This window comes from Tyto alba, unplaced genomic scaffold (assembly GCF_018691265.1).
Source record: "Tyto alba isolate M040663 unplaced genomic scaffold, T.alba_DEE_v4.0 Super-Scaffold_39, whole genome shotgun sequence".
NCBI classification, from domain to species: Eukaryota; Metazoa; Chordata; class Aves; order Strigiformes; family Tytonidae; genus Tyto; species Tyto alba.
Genome location: NW_024881314.1, coordinates 1,187,835 through 1,205,132, shown reverse-complemented (window position 1 = coordinate 1,205,132; position 17,298 = coordinate 1,187,835). Strand labels below are relative to the sequence as shown.

The following is a 17,298-nucleotide window of genomic DNA, read 5'->3' as shown; positions in this document are numbered from 1 at the left end:
GGCAAAGGCACGGGATGGAGCCAAACCCACGCTTGTTCGTGGAGGATCCAGGAGAGGCTGCGCCCGGGGTGCGGCGGTTCATGGGGGGGGGGGCGGCCACAGCGCTCACATTTTTGTTTTCTCGCTCTCTCCGTAATGCCAGCCATCCCTGGCCTCCGGCACCAGCAGCGTGATGAGGTCACCCTCCTTGAAGCTCAGGAGGGTGCTGTTATCTCCGGCAGCGTGAGAGAAAATGGCCTGCACCCTCGTCCTGCCGTTCCTCTCGAGCCCTGCGGCCATGGAGCTGGAGCGCGGCAGCGTCTTGTTTTCAGCTGGTGGGAGACAGAGACCAACAAGTGCCCCAAGTCCTTGACCCCGCGGCCATACCCAGGCACGGCCTGGGGCAGGGCAGCCCCCCAACCTTGCTTATTTTACCCCAGGTGCCAATAAAACCTCCAGCGTGCCTCACACCTTCCCCCTCAACGAGCAGGACCAGGCCACTGCTCTTGGCATTGCCCACCAGCCACGGTGAAGGGAAAAGCCTCCTTGTGCGAGATTCCTCAAGACTTTTCCTCCTGGAAATCCTGTCCGTGGGCTGAAACCCTGCCCAGCCAAACCCCACCCAGCCGAAAACCCACGGCAGAGCCCAGCTTTACTCCTTCCCTAGCCCCGGGTCCGGAGGCACAAGTGGCACTCGACGCTGGAGGGATGCTGCTGGTCCCTGCTCCACCCCCCCCCCAGTATCCCCGCCGACCCTGCGACCGGCCCCCAGCACCGCTCCCCCCCAGCAGCACCGGCACCCCGGGAGCCCCCGGGGCCTCACCTGATGCATAGCTGTTTTTCGGCGGCACGTTTTTGCGAACTGGGAGTGTATTGGAGTAAGAGTCACTCAGCTGCTTCTGAGGCTGGGGAGGAGATAAAGATTTGGGCTGTGCTGGCTTCATCTCAGACCAGTGGTTGTACCCGTCACTGTCTGGGCCTGAGGCTCCGTTCATCACCGGCATGGCCTCCTGCGCCGACATGCGCTACGGAGAGAGGAAAGGGAGGGGGGAAGACGGGGAACGTCTTCATTAGGGCATCCCACCGCAGCTCCCGCAGCGGGACACAGCTCCAGGGAAAGGGGTTCACAGCAGAGCAGAGCTTCAGCCTGTTGGGTTTAGTTCCCCACCTGAGACAAACTGCCCTGGGGGCAGCAGTGGGGGTCACCTCTACGGTATTTTACTGCTCCAAGCCGCCTTGCACCTGATAAATCCCTCCTGAGCTCTACTGCTCAGCTTGTGCCCCCAAATCACGGGAGACGCCCTTTTCAGAAGGGTCTTTCACCCCATGGGTCACTCCCAAGCACCTGCAGTTACTGGGGTACCTCAGTGCAGCTCCACAGCTCTAGGACCAGCTCACAGGTACCCCCCAAGTCCCCCCCCACACACCCCCCGGTAGCCCCTGCCCCTCCAGAGCTCTGCAACCCAGGCGGGATGGGACGGGACAGGCTGCCCCTCCCCATGTCAGCCACGCCGTGCTCCTTCCCGCATCCCAGGGCGGCGAGTGCAGGGAGCTGCCCACCCCAGGGCACCGACGAGAATCCATCAAAAGGCAACTTGCTGAAGGACAACGGTGACACCGGCCCGGGCTCATCCCTCCAGTTTTGCTCGGAAGGGCAGGACAACTTCCACCACGGAGATACTTACTCCTACAAAAGGTGCCAGCTCTGGGGGGACAGGGAGAGGTTTGGCACCAGGGATGGGGTCAGAGATGATGAGGTTGGATTTGGATGTAGACAGAGGGCTGGGCATAATGGTGCCGTTGCTGCTGGCAGCCATCTGCTGCATCAGCTGGATAGCGCGGTCCGGGATCTTGTTGGGATCTGAGCAGGACTGCTGCCACAGCGGCAGCTTCTGTGTCAACATCTCCTTCCCCTGCAATGGAGAAAAACGAGGTGTGAGGGCACAGGGGTGCAGAGAACCCTCTGCACCCCTCCCCGGGCAGCACCACGGGATCTGGAGCTGGCCTGGTCCTGGCCACAAGATTGACCGACTCCCCTGTCCATGGCATGGGCGAGGTAAAACACGGGGACTTCACTGACAGCAGCTGAGCCAGGAAGGGGTCATAAAAAATGGAAAGGAGGGAAAGAAAAGGTCATTCACCTCCCCAGCTTATTCCGAGATATCCTGCACAAGGCAGCTCCAGGAGCAGAAGGGCTGTAGGAAGCTGGGCAGGGTGCTGGGCTCGGGTAGAGCAGCACCGCTTGACTGAGCAGAGAAATAAAACCTGATCAAAGGCTTGGCAGGGCACAGCCCCTACTTCGCGCTGCCACCCAGGTCCTGAGGGATGAGCTGCTTGTTTAGGGCTGCTCGGCCCCGATAGCCTCTGGTCCCTGCAGCTAAACCCTGTCTGTGGGCAGGACTGACAGACATCCACCGCCGTGCACCGAGCCACGGGAAAAGGAAAAAAAAAATCCAGGAGCTAAACTTGCTCTTATTTAGCCTCAGCTAGCCCCACAGCAGATGGTGACCCGGTGCCTCTGCATGGCTTTACAGCCAGTCTCATCTAGAGACAACGGTCCCCACGTATCAGAAAACCCTCTAAAGCCAATTTCAAAGTCCTAGAACATTTCCCTGCCATCGGCCACCGGCTCTGGCTGCTGCCAGCGTCCCCCGGGAGCTGCAGGACGGTGGTTTTAGCTGGCAGGGCCCACGCCGGCTGTCAGGCTGGTGCGGGGCCGGGCGCCCACGTCGCACATACGCCCACCGCGCTCTGGCCGAGCCACCTGCAGAGTCTCTCTTGCAAAATCCCCCTCCACGTGTTGCCGCTGCAAGAAGTTTTTGGTTTCACCGTGCCGTAGCCACGCTGCAAGGTGCCAGCACCCTCGTGCCTGCTGACACCCCAGCCCGGGGGGGGGTGGCGTGTTTCCTCCCCGCCCCCCAGCACTACAGGAGGAGTTCGTATATGCCAAGCATCGATCCAGCCCGCAGCGCGGCGTGAGGACAGTGCTGACTAATCCAAACTCCTTCTCCTGCTCCCCGGTGCCAAGCGCGGCGGTGACAGATGGGTGCTGTGAGCGACGGGGGGTGGCGGTGGGGAACAACCAGAATGGGAGCACGAGGCTGCGGGAGCAGCGCCGACGCTCCCAGCCCTCATCCGGATGGATTCTGCTCTGGACCAGCGCAGGGGGGCCCAGGCAGCAGCTCCAGCCCCCGGCCTGGGAGGTGCGGGCTGCCAGGAATGGGCAAGAGAGGGTTTGGAGCAGCAGTTTAATCGCTGGTTTAATGTGCACCTTGGCTAAGGCCAGGGGGTAAGGCGAGGGTTGGAGGGAGCCTTGCCAGGCAGGCAGCGCTGCTCTGACTCCACGCGGGAACGTCTCTGCTTTGCATTTCTTCCGCTTTTGCAAAGCCCAAGCTGGTGCAGGAAGAACCTGACCAGCCTCTGCCGGGGCAGCACCCTCGGATCTCGGTGACCACGACACGCAGGAGAGGCGAGCGCAGCCCCATCCTGCCTGGGGCAGCCAGGAGCTGCTTGAAACGCAGAGCGGCACCCGTGGGAGATGGAAAGGTCCCCTCGTCAGGGAAAGGTGCAGCTCAGCCCTGCCCCTCCCAGGGCACCCCGTCCGCGGGTCACCCACGGGTGCATTCCTTCCCCTCCGCCCCCCGAACCGCAGGGGCTGCACCACTTGCGGCTTTCAGGATACCGGCCTGTTCCACAGGCAACGGCTCACAGCAGGAGCACCCACCCAGGGACGGGGCAGTGGGGACGACCGGGATCTGCAGCCCAGCGGCCGCGGGAGTGTGGCGGCACACCGGCAGCGCCGGCTCACCTTGGCGTGGTAGGTGATGGCGCTCTTCGCTACCGCGCACTGTTTCTCCACCAGGAAGCAGAACCGTCTCCTCTCTTCCGTGAGAGCCGTCTTGTAGCCGTCGGAGACGTAGTTTTCCAGCTCGCCTTGCTTGTTGCTGATGGCTTCGATGTACTGGAACGGGAAGAGGAGCAGAGAGGGGGCTGCCTTCACCGCTGTGCCCGCCCCGCCTGGGCAGGGTAGGGGATGGTGCAGCACCCTCCAGAAAGGGGTCAGCGGTGCGGCCGTGGGGGAGCAGGGAGAGTGCCTGCAGGGCCCCCCCCCCCCCCCCCCAGCACAGGACACGCACACGTGTGCGTGCGTGGCCCCTCCAACCCACCCTTACTCATTGGAGCTGCCCCCCCCCCCCCCCCCGCCCCACGCCGAGGCACTGACTCAGCACGTGGGCTGGGAGCCGCGCGGGCGGCGGGACGAGCTGTACCGCGTGCAGCCGCCCTCTCACCAAACGGGCACCGGAGCCGCGCCGAGGCACTTGCCCCGGTTGCCAAGGGCTGGCAACGACTCCCCGCAGCCCCCTGCTCGTCCCTGCCGGGCACCGGCACGTACAAACCCCCCCCTGAGAAACCCAGCCCAGGCTGAGCATCCTCCGCGGCCGGTGGCTTTGCGGAATCCCGGCCCATCGCAAGGACGGGCAGGACCGCGCTGCCCAGCGCCGGGGGGGGGGGCCAGCAACGTGAACCCCTCCACCACACACAACCGTCAGCAACGCTAAAACCCCACACCGCCAGCATCCCTGAGCACAGAGGGTGTGAGACATCCCCAGGTCCCTGACCCGGCCACTTTCTGCGCCCCCCTAATCCTCTTGGGGTGCCCCCAGCGCCTCCGCAAGGACCTTCCACCCTTGACGTGATGCCGGGAGAGCAGCAGCTCCAGCCCATCGCTGTCCTGCCCTGCACCACCCCCTTGCCACCGGCTCTTCCCTGGGACGGCAGCACCACACAAACCCCAACCAGCCGCGCAGCCCAGGCACCGCTAAACCTGTTTCAGAAAGTCTGAGCTTCCCTGAGAAGGGAATTAAACTGGAAATTCGGGGCCCAAAGCAGCTTTACTTCTTTCTTTATGTTTAACGGTTATTTTTAGCATGCTACGATATTTATTATTACACAAAATGGAACAAACCTCAACAAAAGCAGTGAGATTAAGTGACATCCCAGACTTCAAAGGGGGCTTATTTCAGAGCTGGAGCTCCTGCTGCTCCCATCCTGCTCGGAGCATCCTTCCTCAACAGCAAACCCTGTGCCAAGCTCGTGCCACACCCGGCAGGTTTGGGGTTTTGGGTCTCCCCACATGCACCAACACATGTGGGGAAAGGGGCTCAGTGAGAAATGGGTAAAAAAAAAAAAAACAAACCAAACAAAACAGTTTGCAGCCAACCACCCTGTTTCAAGGAGAAATTTTTTCCACCCCCCCCCAGTTGAGAAAATCCAGCGCAGTTGCCCATGTTTAGGAACAGAAATAACTGAGCTGACACCCCTGGGTGCAGAAGCAGAAACAATGGAGGTATTTGCATCACGCCCAAGCGAAGCTGCGGGGAGAGCTGAGCTGGGTGGGGATGAAGGGGATGGCACGGGGAAAAGCAGCAGGCAGCCGGGCTGTGCCGGAGGCACCGGGCATGTGCCCGTGGGGCCGGCGAGCGGGAGCTGTGGGAGGATGCGCTCAGGACAGGGGCGCTGCCGGCACCGTGCCACCTCCTCCCGGGTGTTATCAGCCCCAGGGACAGAGCCCAGAGGCATCAGCCCGGCAGCGGGGATTCGGAGCTGGGGGGGGGGACGATGCCCCCGCGCCGGCCCGGAGAGCCCCCAGCTCGGATCCCTCCACCGCAGCCCTGCTACGCCTGGGACAGGCTGAGCCCCACTGTCCCCACACCACGGGCAGCTCCTGAAAAAGTTCCCTAAAAGTTTCCTTCCCTTCTCTCCCGAGGGAAGTGGCGGGACGATGCTCTCCCTGCTGCAGAGCCCCGTTTCTGGAAGGAAACGCAACCCTGACAACACCTGAAATAGCAGGAGCGTGGGAACAAGCGCAGACCCCAACACCCTAAGCCCCTGCTTAATTTACTAACTGGGCCATCGAGAACGAGAAGGTGAGGAGGGAAATGAGTCCACCACCAGCTCATTTAGCTCAGTAGCACAAGGACCACACCGCTGAGATTCAGGTTTCCCCAGGTCAACCACAGCCCACCAAGACTTGGCTCTAGTCCCGAACACCCTGTACACCGCAACACAGGGGAAATTCTTCTTTATTGTAGCAATGTCAGGTTTTTAGTTTGAATCATGATTTAAATGCGCAAGTTAAAGCCTTATTTACATCTCTGATTTCAATCTTGTTTTGCAAGTATACTTTGAATTATTTCACTAAAGAAAGGCTTAGTCTTAATGGCTGCAGCCAGTTAGAACATGTCGATTTGCAAGCAGAGAGCCTATCCTCTAAATTTAGTATTCTCAGCGCTTTATATACTTTATGTAAATATGCCTGATGTGCCATTGATTTATTCAGAGTCTTGATTTTTACACGTTATTACAAAATGGCGAGCAACACTTCTTGTGCACTAGGTAGTTTTCATTTTGGATTTGCTCAAAATGACAATGGGCTTTCAAATAACGCACAGAAAGACAATTTAAATAAAACCCTGGTTAACCTATGTCAGAAGCACAGGAGAAAAAGTAACACGCAAAGCACGATGTAAGCTCTCAGGACCGTATGCCAGGGAGAAGCACTGTCTTCAGTCAGGAGAGGTGCTTCACCCGCAGGCAGGTGCCCATCGGGCTCACGGCTGCTGCTCGTGTCTCCTTTCCCCGGGGCTGGGGGGGATCTCACAGCCCTCCCGCACTTTTAACCCCGGCCAGGTGCATTTCTCAGCCCGGCACGACCTGACAACCAGCGTAAGGGCTGGGGAAGGTGCCTCCCCGCCAGCCTCGGCGCGCTGGGGCTCCGCGGCTCGGCAGCATCCTCTCCGAGACAAGCACGTACCACTCGACTGCTGCGTTTTAAATTCAGACCTTGATTGAGGTCAGCAGCTTCAAATTCAGATTATAAGCAGCATCTAAATAAAATTCCCAGTTTAAAGGAGGGGGAAAAAAAAAAAAACAACAAACCAACAACAAACCACTCATGACCTGAGCACCCGAGGGGGCAGGGAGCCGGCCAGCGCATCGGTCATGACTGTGCCAAAAGCCAGAGCACGCACCGGAGCCACCCAGCAGCTCCAGAAACCTTTTCTGGGTTTCTAGGTTGACGAGGCCTCAAATAACTCCCCCGTCATCACCCCCCCCACACCTCCTGAACGCATCCACTTCCAATTCACTGGGAGCCGCTGACCTAATTAGCAATGTCAGCACGCAGCGGCGCTGGGCGCAGCCGGGCAAAGGCTTTGGTTGAAGATGCTGCCGTGGCTCAGGGGTGGGAACGAGGGGATCGAGGGCTCCTGCCTGGTCCAGGGAAGAGCAACCCTGGGGAGGGGGAACCCCGGCGGCACAGGCTCAGGCAGGGACCCCCCAGTTCAACCCCTCCTGGGGTACCTGGTGCTCAGGGGAGAGGAGCGATGCCGGAGCAAAGCTTGGCTGAGCTGGGTCCAGCCAAAGCTGAGCAATCCCCATTCAGAAGCCAAACAATAAATTAGGAGCGAGAAAACATGAAAGAAGAAATAAGAAGCTGCAAAGTCCCCAGCTCAAACAGGCACTGTCATCCCCAGCACAGAAAAGCCAGGGCACATAAAGGCCCTGCTGCTTACACCAACGTCTTCCCAATGCCACTCCAAAGCTGACAGCTAGATGTGTGTGAAGATGAAAAAGCATCTGAGAAACGTCAAAACCTGACTTCTTTTCAAGCGCACACTGGCATCAGTGTAATTAGTGCAGGTGAAACAGCAACATCATAACTGAACTTCAGTCAAGCCTTTAATAACCACCCATCCTCACTGGAAAAAATCAGTTCAAACTGTTCTATCCGAGCCAAGAACGTGCAAACCAGTCGGGAGTACGAGCCGAGGGCGATGCTAATCACCACCACGCTGAGCACGACTGCAGAAATCATTACAGATCTTTATTGGCGATCAGATGCGCCTGCCGCTGCCAGGAAGGGAGGCTGAGCGAGGGCCCTGCCCCGGGGATGAGAGGCAGGCAGAAACCAGCCAGGTTGCCTTTCGGGGTCACCCGCTAGCCCTGGTGGGCACGGTGAGGGGGTTTGAGACCAGAAAGCCAGTAACACCACAGGGGAGCATGCGGTGGGGAGGTTTCTAGCTGGCATTGGGAGGGAGGCAGAGTGTGCCAGGGCAGGACCAGCAGCACGGGACAGCAGGGAAGAGACAAAGGAAAAAGAGGGGAAGGGAGAGGGGCTCTGAGCTGTGCCGGACAGATGCGGCAGGCTGAAATACCTGGAAGGAATAAACACCATGAGAAGGGCGGCTTTATGTAGGGAACCACGAGGGAGAATAATTAGAAAGCAATGGGATGAAAGAACAAAGAGTTTAGGCTGATTAACAGATGAAGAGCACCTAAGATGTTGGCTAGTTGCAAGGAAAAACAGCTGAACCCCTGCCACAGCATAAGCCAAACTGAGGAAAACAAGAAGCCTGAGGATCTCAGCCCCGATGGCTGCCAGAGAAGGAGACAGCTTTTCCTCGTTCCCAGAATTTTCTGCCTGTGTGGAAGCTGGTGGACCCTGGCGTAGCTTTTGGGGGAGACGCCATCCCCTCCCGGCTCCCTCCAGCCTCCACCATCACCCCAGTGTGTCACAGGGGGGAGAGGGAGGTTGGTCAGTTTGTCCAGCCAGAGCGAGCGATGCCGTATCGGAGCGCTGGGATATCAGCTGCTCTTCCCAGCAGAGCACAGCAGGGAAGGAGACCGGAGCTCAGCAACCAGCCTGCAGTGACCCAACCTCTCTTGTAATAAGGCAAATAGAGCAACAGACCGAACCCTCTCCTGCGGCAGAGACTGCCCATGCACGGGTCGCTCTGGGAGCCAAAACACATTTAATCGAATTTTGCAAGGACAAAGCACCCCCGCAGAGCCACGGGACCCCCACGTCGCCGCAGCCGTCCACTGTTGGCTGGTTTCTGTGCGCTGGGCACCCCAAAGCTCTGCACCCTTCCCGGGGAGAAGCCAAACTCCCACCGCCCTGCACAAGCACCCACATCTCCAGCCGAGGAAGGTCCTTCAGTGCCGGCACCCGCCGTGCTGCCCACCAGCCTCCGCCACCCCAGCTCCATCGCCCCGGGGCCAAACCCCCGCTCCGGGATGCTGAGGACACTGGTTATCAAAGATGAAACAAGACTCAGAGCAGATCCTAGGGAGCACAACCCTGGCAGGACGCCGGCCCCCCTCTCCTCCCCTGCGAGGGGGCTGGCTCCCGCCGTTACGTTGCCTGTCTCACACATCTGTTCATCAGGGCATCAGCCTCATCCTTTCCCTGCTCCTGTAAAGCACCATCCACGCACGCACGTGATATTACATAAAATTTACAGAGAGCAAAACAGCAGGCAAGTGCTTTCTCCAACCGGCTGTGTGGGGGTTTCACGATCAGCTGCTTAAAACGCTCCCCTAATACAGGGACACTCCAGATCAACAGCTTGATGCAAAAGGTTTGGTGCCAAAACGCTCATCAGACTCAGCCCTGACCTACACAGGCACAGCGACCCAGGGACCAGCTTTCCAGAAGAGGTATCTGAGTATCTCAGCCCAGAGAAAAAGAAGTTTAAGACTTCATTTTGCATATTTGTAGCAGCTGCTTATAGATTTGTGGAGCCCACACTTCGTGCCAGAGGCTGTAGCTCAGCCGGGGCGGAAGGGACGCTGCCAGCCAGCCACGGCGGCTGAGCAACACCCCCCTGGCCACAGCCGTGGGGAAGAGGAGATGGAGACTTTGCTCCTCTCTGTGCTGCCTCTTTCATAAGCACTCACAGACCACAAAGTCTGAAAAAGCTGCTTCGGCATACGGCTCCTGCAGCAGCGTGTCGGGAGAGGGTGCAGTGCCCTGCCAGAGCGAGGGGTGCTGAACCCCCACCAGCACCCAAAGCCTCCCCAGACGCGCAGGGCTCCCCGTGGTGAGAGGGATGTGAATTCACAGCCGATTACAGAGTAAAAAGCAGAGGCAAAAATTAACATGAGGGATGAGCTCCCCGAGGAGTCCCTGAGAGAGGAGCTCCACGCGTGCTCGGGTCGCTGATTCCCACGGGGGGATCCCTCTCGGGCCTGGCCTGGCCACGGCACGAAGGACACCTGGAGCAGCTCATCCCCAGACCTGGCGCGTCTCCCACCAAGCTTCACACACACTTCCCCTCCCTGCACCCGCTGACCCTCTTTGCTGGATTTGGACACGCATCCCAACTCAGCTTAAAGCACAATAAAACCCAGAGAGAGTTACCTGGAGCCACTGAGCTTTTACATAATCCTTCCCTATGTGACTTTTACATAAGCCCTTGTAACCTGGTTTGTGCAAACTCCTTATCAGTTAGAGCTTCTCGACCTATACCTAAAATTATTTCTCCTGATGGGAATATCAAAATGAGGTTTCAATTACAAAAGTTTGTAAGTCCCCCCAGGTTATTTGGCACAGTGGTATTTAATACTTACAATACTCCCCCAAGAGCAGGTGTAGCTGCGGCCAGCAGCAGCACAGTGGGCAGGAGCTGAGCTCAGCCTCCCCAGCCCACCGTCCCAGCTCAGCAAAGCCCTGGTTTTGCAGGGGCTGGGAGGAGCAGGGAGCTCCCTCTGCCCCTCCGGAATTGCCGGCACGACCGCACCGACAGCCCTTTCGCCTGGGTCAGGCACAGCCTTTCGCTGCAAACAGCCGGCTTCAGCTTCGCTATTTAGGATGAATTACAGTCAGCTCCGTCTCAGACCAATGGAGAAATCCAATTGTTTGTAGCGCTAATACGATTTGATAAATAGTTTGAACCAACATAACTTCATTGTCAAGCTGCTGATTCAATCAAGGTCCTAAACCCATCGTGACCTTGATTTCATAGCTTGATCATAACCAGCGTTTAATAAAATTACAGCAGTTATCTTCCTTGGTGATCTTAATATTGTTTCCATTCTTCTTCATAAAAGACATGAAGTGAACGGAATTGGTTTATTCTCCTGGTTTTCAACACAGGTCAAAAAATTTCTCAGTAACTACCTAAGATGAGACATTTGAGGCAGTTAGCTGTCTCAGCTTTCATTCCTTGCGTACAACAAAAGCTCCAGACTGATTCATAAGGAATAAAAAGCCTGGCTTTATTGCGACATTCAGCAGCAACAACCCACAACCGCAGCATCTCTCCTGACCATGACAAAGCTTTGGAGATGGAAAATCATTCCTGCAGCCTAATTGCGCTTTGAGCTGCTTTTAAGCTATGCAAGTTGTCTTTACTGCAAACCACAAGGTGTTTTAAATCCTCAACCATTTTAATCCTGCGACGCCCATCCTCATCTATTAAACTCCACAAAACCAGCACAAGAGACAGTGGCCAGATGATGTGGGACTTGCAGACAACCCTGGTTCAGCTCAGCCCCTGCAACGAGCGGCTGATGCAGCTCAGGAGAAGCCTCCTGGAAGCGTCCGTGAGCATCGTGCTGCTGCCTTACCCCGAGCAGACCTCAAGCCCCATGTTCCCCAAGCTACTGCTCGCCAGCCACAGGATTAGTTCTGTGCAGCACCTGCTGAACATCAACATTTATTTCTGTTTTATAAAGGGGAACATGTGAACTGAAGAGTCCCAGGCGAGATGCTTGGGCTGGTTTACTGGGCTTTCTGACCAATCCAGCACAGCACAGAGCCCCAGCCGCATTGGTGCCCTGGCCCAGGTGTGGGCTGTCCTCTGCCACCCAGCAAGCCAGAGCCTGAGCAGCCCCAAATCTCCTCTCACCTCGGCAGAGTGAGATGATGTTGCAGGAACCACATCCTGGAGCTCCCCGGAGGACAGCACCGCCTCTCCCACCGCGCTCATCTCGCCCACCCACCTCACTTGCAGGCGATGACAAGATGTGGTCACTCAACAAGTGGTTGAAAAGGCAGAAAGGAGCAATTCTGCTTCCCGTAGCATTAAATATGAAGAGAGATGATGACAGAGCACCAGACTCCTGGCTGCTGACTGCTACAGTAGCTTAAGAGGATGAGTCTTCAAAAGGAGAGTAAGATGTTATTGCTTTATTGAAGGAGATGACTGATGTAGCTACCAGGACCCTTCCATCAACAGCAGCTTGTCCCATTACGAGACAAGTAATCTGCAACAGCCCATTAGAAGAGCTCCATCCATCCAGTTGTTGTCTGATGGGTCCGTGGTCCCCAGGCGCCAGACTGACGAAGGCTTCGGCTTCCCGCAAGCATCACGAGGTGCCTTCAGCAGCCTCCTCGGAGGCCGCCGGGGGTTTTACAAGCCGGGTGGCTCTGGGCCAGCTACACAAACTGAACTGCACGCAGCAGCTCCCCAGGGAGAACTGGGCGGTTCTCTGTTTTAAGCCAGTTGAGGAAGTTTTTGGTGGAGCAAAGCCCCAAAGCGCGACACCAGCAGCTCTGCAGACGCTTCTCATTCACTAAACCCGGCTTCACTAAGCCCCACAGGAGGGTCGCTCCTCGGGCCGGTACCAACACCCGGTAGCTCCAGGCTGGACCCAGCCTTGCAGCAATCCCCCCGCCCTCCGATGTCCAGATAAAGGGAAGAACAGCATCAAGGGTGACCCAAAATACCCTTTTTCTGTTGAAAGGAAATAGCAGCACTGCAGCCAGCAGAGAGCAGAGGGAAAACTGCGCTCCTGCCTGAATTCGGCAATTTAACTTTGTATTTTGATCCAGGGGGGAAAAAAAAGAAGCGAGCAGTTGAGCAGTCTCATAGCTCTTTAAGCTCAAAAGCCATCGTAAGGCTTTTTCAGAGATAAGCGCTTCCTAAATACTTACTGCTGAAAGATTAAGGGAATGAAAGCCTGATCCTGTTTCCCGGCCCAAAGCGGCTGTGCTGACAGGACGACCCCATCCCCGCCACATCACAGCAGGAGGATCAAGCCAGCGCTCCCCTCCCAGCTGCATAAAGCTGATCACTGGGATGGATTTCCCCCTCCGCTGATGCTGGGTGTGGGATTGGGATCCCTGCACAGCGGCACCCCGGGGGGGGTTGAGGCAGGAGAGGAGTGGCTCTGGCAGCAATTTCCCTCTGTTGTCCCTATCAGCAGCTTTCGCAGGTGGGGGGATAACAAAGGTTTGATCCCGAGTTTCCCCACGCTGAGCCTTGTTGCCTGACAGGGCTCTTCTCACTCAGCAGGGATTGCGGAGCGATTTCGGAGACGCCGTTGCTCCGGGGTGGTTTAGGTCGCTCAACTCCAGCCCTCGGCGGGCAGGACACCCGAGGCTGCTGCGCCGACCCCTTCCAGCAGCTCCATGTGCTCCCGGGGGCTGCAAGCGAGCAGGAGCCCAGCGCATCCTGCTCCGGCTCAGCACCGCAGCCGTGCACCGAGCCGGGGCGGATGACTGCGGCTGCATTGCTCTCCTTCGATGTTTATTCTTAGATCATGCCACCGAGAGAACGACTGGCTTCCCAAATTTTAATACAATTAAGAACGTCACTCCCCCAGCACAACCTTCACGCTAACTATCTGCCCTGCAACACAGCCCCAGCGAGTGAAGTGCCACCGACGTTTGGATCACCTTCAGCAGACGTGGATTATTTTGACACGTGGCATCCAAAGTGACCGACCCTGGTCCCAACACAACACCCGCTCATGCCTCAAACAAGACGAGGTAATTTCTGACTTCAGGGTTCATCCTCTATTTCAAGGTGCTACTCGTGCTGCAACCATTCACCAGCCTTAACGCGAGTAGCAGCGCGGGGACTTTCAGCCAGAGCAGGTTCGCAGACGGGTGCATCGATTATTTGTTAAAATTTGCCACGTTCAGTCGTGCTCCGGGCAAAGCTTGAACCAAGGGTTGCAGACTTCAGAAGCCATGACTCCTGCTGCAACCGCACCCGCAACCCCCAGCCCCTCGGCACGTCCCGCTCGCAGCCCCGGCGCTGCCGGCACCAGCCAGTGATGGGCCCTGGGTGCTCTTCAGCGAGACCCTGATGGGAATCCCCACGCCCCAACCTCCAAAACGCACCCACCCGGCAGCGGAACCCATCCCGGTGGGTGCTGTGAGGGACCCCAGCTCCGCGCAGCCGGGGCCCGATTAGCAAACGGCGCGTGGTCGGCGAGGGAGCCCACACCGCGATCACACCGCGGTGATTCACCGCAGCCGCCCCCGGCCCGCGCCGCCGCCCCGGCGGGCTGGGGGAAGGGGCACCCCAGCAGCAAATATTTAAGCAAAACGCCATCCAGAGGAAGGTGGATCTGGCACAACAGAAATTAATGATCTTTTGGGGTTCATTCATGAAGCAAAAAAAAAAAAAAAAAACAACATAAAAATCAAAAAGCCCCTGGAGCAGGGGATGGGGCAGGGTTAGTCACCACCGCACCGCCCGGCACAACATCTGCCGTCAGCTGAGCCCGCAGCCTCCCCCTCTGCACCGTCCTCCCTCGGGGCGGCCACGAGACCCACGCGCTCCCGTCACCGGCGGCCGCCCCCTCCCTATCCACACTTCCCACACCCCACCACGCTCCCCCAATGCTGCTGCGCCCGCTCCTCTGCCGAAAACAGCAAGCCCTTCTCTGAACGCTTGCAAGAGCCGGGCCACCTGCAGCACGCGGCACCGAGCCCCCCCCTCCGTCCCAACCCGTGCCCAGACACCCAGGATGGGGGGCCCGTCCCCCCCTTTGGCACCCATGGTCCTACCTGCAGCTCCTTGTCAGAGTACTTCTGGGGGTTTTTGCTGCCTTGGCTCTTCTTCCGAAGTTTCTTCAGCTCTGCCTGGCACTTGTCGAGCGAGTCCCCCTTGCTCCTTTGCTCTGTCTGGTATTTTTTCAGCGCAGCCTGGATGTGACAGGAGAAAGTTTTGAGCAGCCGGAGCCAAAGCTCTGGGCCTCAGCTCCCGCTGCTGAGGGGTGGCAGAAGCAAGCAGGACCCCCCCGACCTTTGGGAAAAGCAGCGTCCCCCCACGGCTTGGAGAGCAAACAGGGTCTGCAATGGTCTGACATCAGGGAAAATGCTGTTCTGTGCGTGGTGATGAGGGCGATGGCCGGGGACCCATCCCAGCAGGGGCATGCGCGTCCCCAAAGGGGGGAGCTGGGCGAGGGGGGAGCTGGGCAGCAGCAGTGGGAGATGCCCGAGCCAATGTTTGTGCTGCCAGACAACACGAGTCTGTAACTCACACTCAGGTACCGGGAGTCCAGCTCCACCTTCTGCTCCAGCTGCGTCAGGAGCTCGTTGTGGAAGGACTTGAGCTGCAGGCAAAAGGAAAAAAAAAAAAAAAAAAAAAAACAAACAAACAACATAGTTCCTTGGTGAGGGCTGGCAAACTGCCCAGGGAGCACCAGGGCAGGCAGAGGAAGGGTCTGGACAGACAGAGCAGAGGGTGACAGCAGTGAGGGACAGACGGATGCTCAGAGGGGGACCCAGCAGGGCAGAAGCAGATGCCCGAGCAGACCAGACCCTTTGCAGCTCGGCAGATTTGCTTCAGAGGGGTTGGTGTTGCCCAGACAAGACACGGAAAACCATTCTGCTCAGCTGCAACGCCAGCAGAGCCTGTGGCCGGGCAGAGCCCAGCATGCCCGGGCCAGGGCACTCACCATCTCCTCCAGCTGGTTCTGGATCTGCCTGTGGACCTCTGCCATCTGGAAGAGCACATCTCCTGCAAAGACAAGACGTGGGGAGGGGGCTTGAGGCCCTGAGCGTGGGGGAACACCCCAGGGCTGGGGCAGGTGGCACCCCAATAGCAGGGAGGGGTTCAGAGCCAGACCCATGGGTGCTCCTGGGGCACCCCCGGTGCCCAACTTCGAGGAGCTGTAGGTGAGCAGATGCTCATCTGAGGCACTTGGATAAACACACACATCTTGTGTAGCACGAAGGGAAACAAGGACAAGCAGCAGTGGGACCCCAGCACCCAGGGGCAGCCCTACCCACGACCCACCGTGCCATCGGCCACCCCGGCTACGGCATGGCTCTGCCCACGCCAGCCCTTAGCCTGGCCGCAGGGACGTGGCAAAGGAGCTGGAGATGATGAGACCAAGAAAGGTGCCTCATCTTGACCTGATTCACAGCCCAGATACTGGAGGGAGCAGGTGGAGGCAAGAGATGCTGCACTAATAACCGAGAGGGGAATCTAAATAGCAGGGTAACAGCCAGGAGCTTTTCCGATGCTCTCCTAGCCATGCACGCAGCCCAAAGCCAAGCACGGAGCACCCACGTCCCTCCCTCAGCAGCGGGGCAGCAGATAGCCACAGCCCTGGGACTCAGCCCAGCTCACAGGACACGGAGCTGCAAAGCTCAGCCCCAGGTTGATATTTGCCTCAAAGCCACTGGACCCAATCCACCTTGGCAGCTGAGCCGTGCACGGGCAAACGCCGCCGGTCAGTCCCAGGAACGGCTGCCCACAGATCCTGGTTCTGCTTTGTCTCTTCCTTTAATTTTTCTTTTCAAATGCAAAATGCATCAAGTCCCACACCCACTGCGCTTTTCCTGGGAGGAAGGGCAGCGTCCTGCCTCAGCAAAAGCCCCAGGACTGCTGGAGCCAGGCACACACACGGGAGCTGCGGGAGCATCTTTTAGGAGCTGAGCCAAGTGCTACCGTTCGACTAAAAGCACCATCTCCGGAGCAGAGCAAGCTTTCGGGGAGAGCCGAGCCCCGTCAGCTATTTGTAAGGGCTGAGTTAGGAAGCTCTTACTTGCAGCGTGGTGGGTTGCAGCTTCCCAGGAGGCTTCCAGCCTACATGGAGCCGTTTGTCAGCCGAGAGGCAGGAGCCGTGTCGCCGAGCTGCTCCTGTGCCAGGACTCAGCCCTGGCAGGCCCCGCAGGCAGTGGTGGCTGGGAACCCCCAACCACCCGAAGGGAAGCAGCGTCCCTCATCCTAGCCTACCAAAAGCCGAGCAGCGCCTGGGATAACTCAAAGCCCCAGATGTACAGCCCATCAAAACATCCGTGGGGTTTTACAGGACAGAACAACGGCCCCAGGGGTGGGAAATGCAATGGGAAAGGGAGCCCTGGAGCCCCAGGACATGCGGGAGGAGAAGGTGCAACCCTCCCGAGGCTGTGGCTCTGGGCAGGGCTGAACCTGGGAACTCCCTGGAGACATGAGGGTGAGCAGCCACAGCCCCGATCCCACCCAGGGGTGGGCCCCCCTTCCCCAGCGTGCACGGCCCCCCCAGCAGCCGAGACACACGGAGCCCAGGTTCGCTTCCCTGAGGGGCTGCTCACTCCTGTCCCGCTCCAGCGAGAGCCCGGCCCTGGCCCCGGACGCTGCAGTTTTGGGGTATTTAGGGAGAGAAGGAAAATGCGAGTCCTCTGCAGAGGAGAGGTCCCATCCCGGGCTCCAGGACAACTGCATCCTCTGTACAAAACCTCAGCTCCAGTGAGACTGGGATGAGCCAAACCAGCGTCTCCCTGGGGCACGGGAGCCACCGGGACCCTCA

General features: G+C 58.3%; 1 protein-coding gene across 7 annotated transcripts in view; it reads right to left on the bottom strand.

The window, feature by feature from the left end:
* The window catches only part of BAIAP2 (BAR/IMD domain containing adaptor protein 2), a 46,251-nt gene that overhangs the window by 7,918 nt on the left and 21,035 nt on the right, over positions 1–17,298 (bottom strand). For 5 of the 7 annotated variants that reach the window (XM_042802357.1, XM_042802354.1, XM_042802351.1 and 2 more), the window contains exons 4-10: positions 15,460–15,521; positions 15,043–15,114; positions 14,567–14,704; positions 3,788–3,940; positions 1,665–1,892; positions 803–1,004; positions 110–311 (exon numbers count right to left, since the gene is read on the bottom strand). In XM_042802357.1, coding sequence (XP_042658291.1) covers positions 110–311; positions 803–1,004; positions 1,665–1,892; positions 3,788–3,940; positions 14,567–14,704; positions 15,043–15,114; positions 15,460–15,521 — 1,057 coding nt within the window. The remainder of the gene's footprint in view (positions 1–109; positions 312–802; positions 1,005–1,664; positions 1,893–3,787; positions 3,941–14,566; positions 14,705–15,042; positions 15,115–15,459; positions 15,522–17,298) is intronic. The other 2 variants (XM_042802356.1, XM_042802352.1) reach the window with 1 other exon arrangement.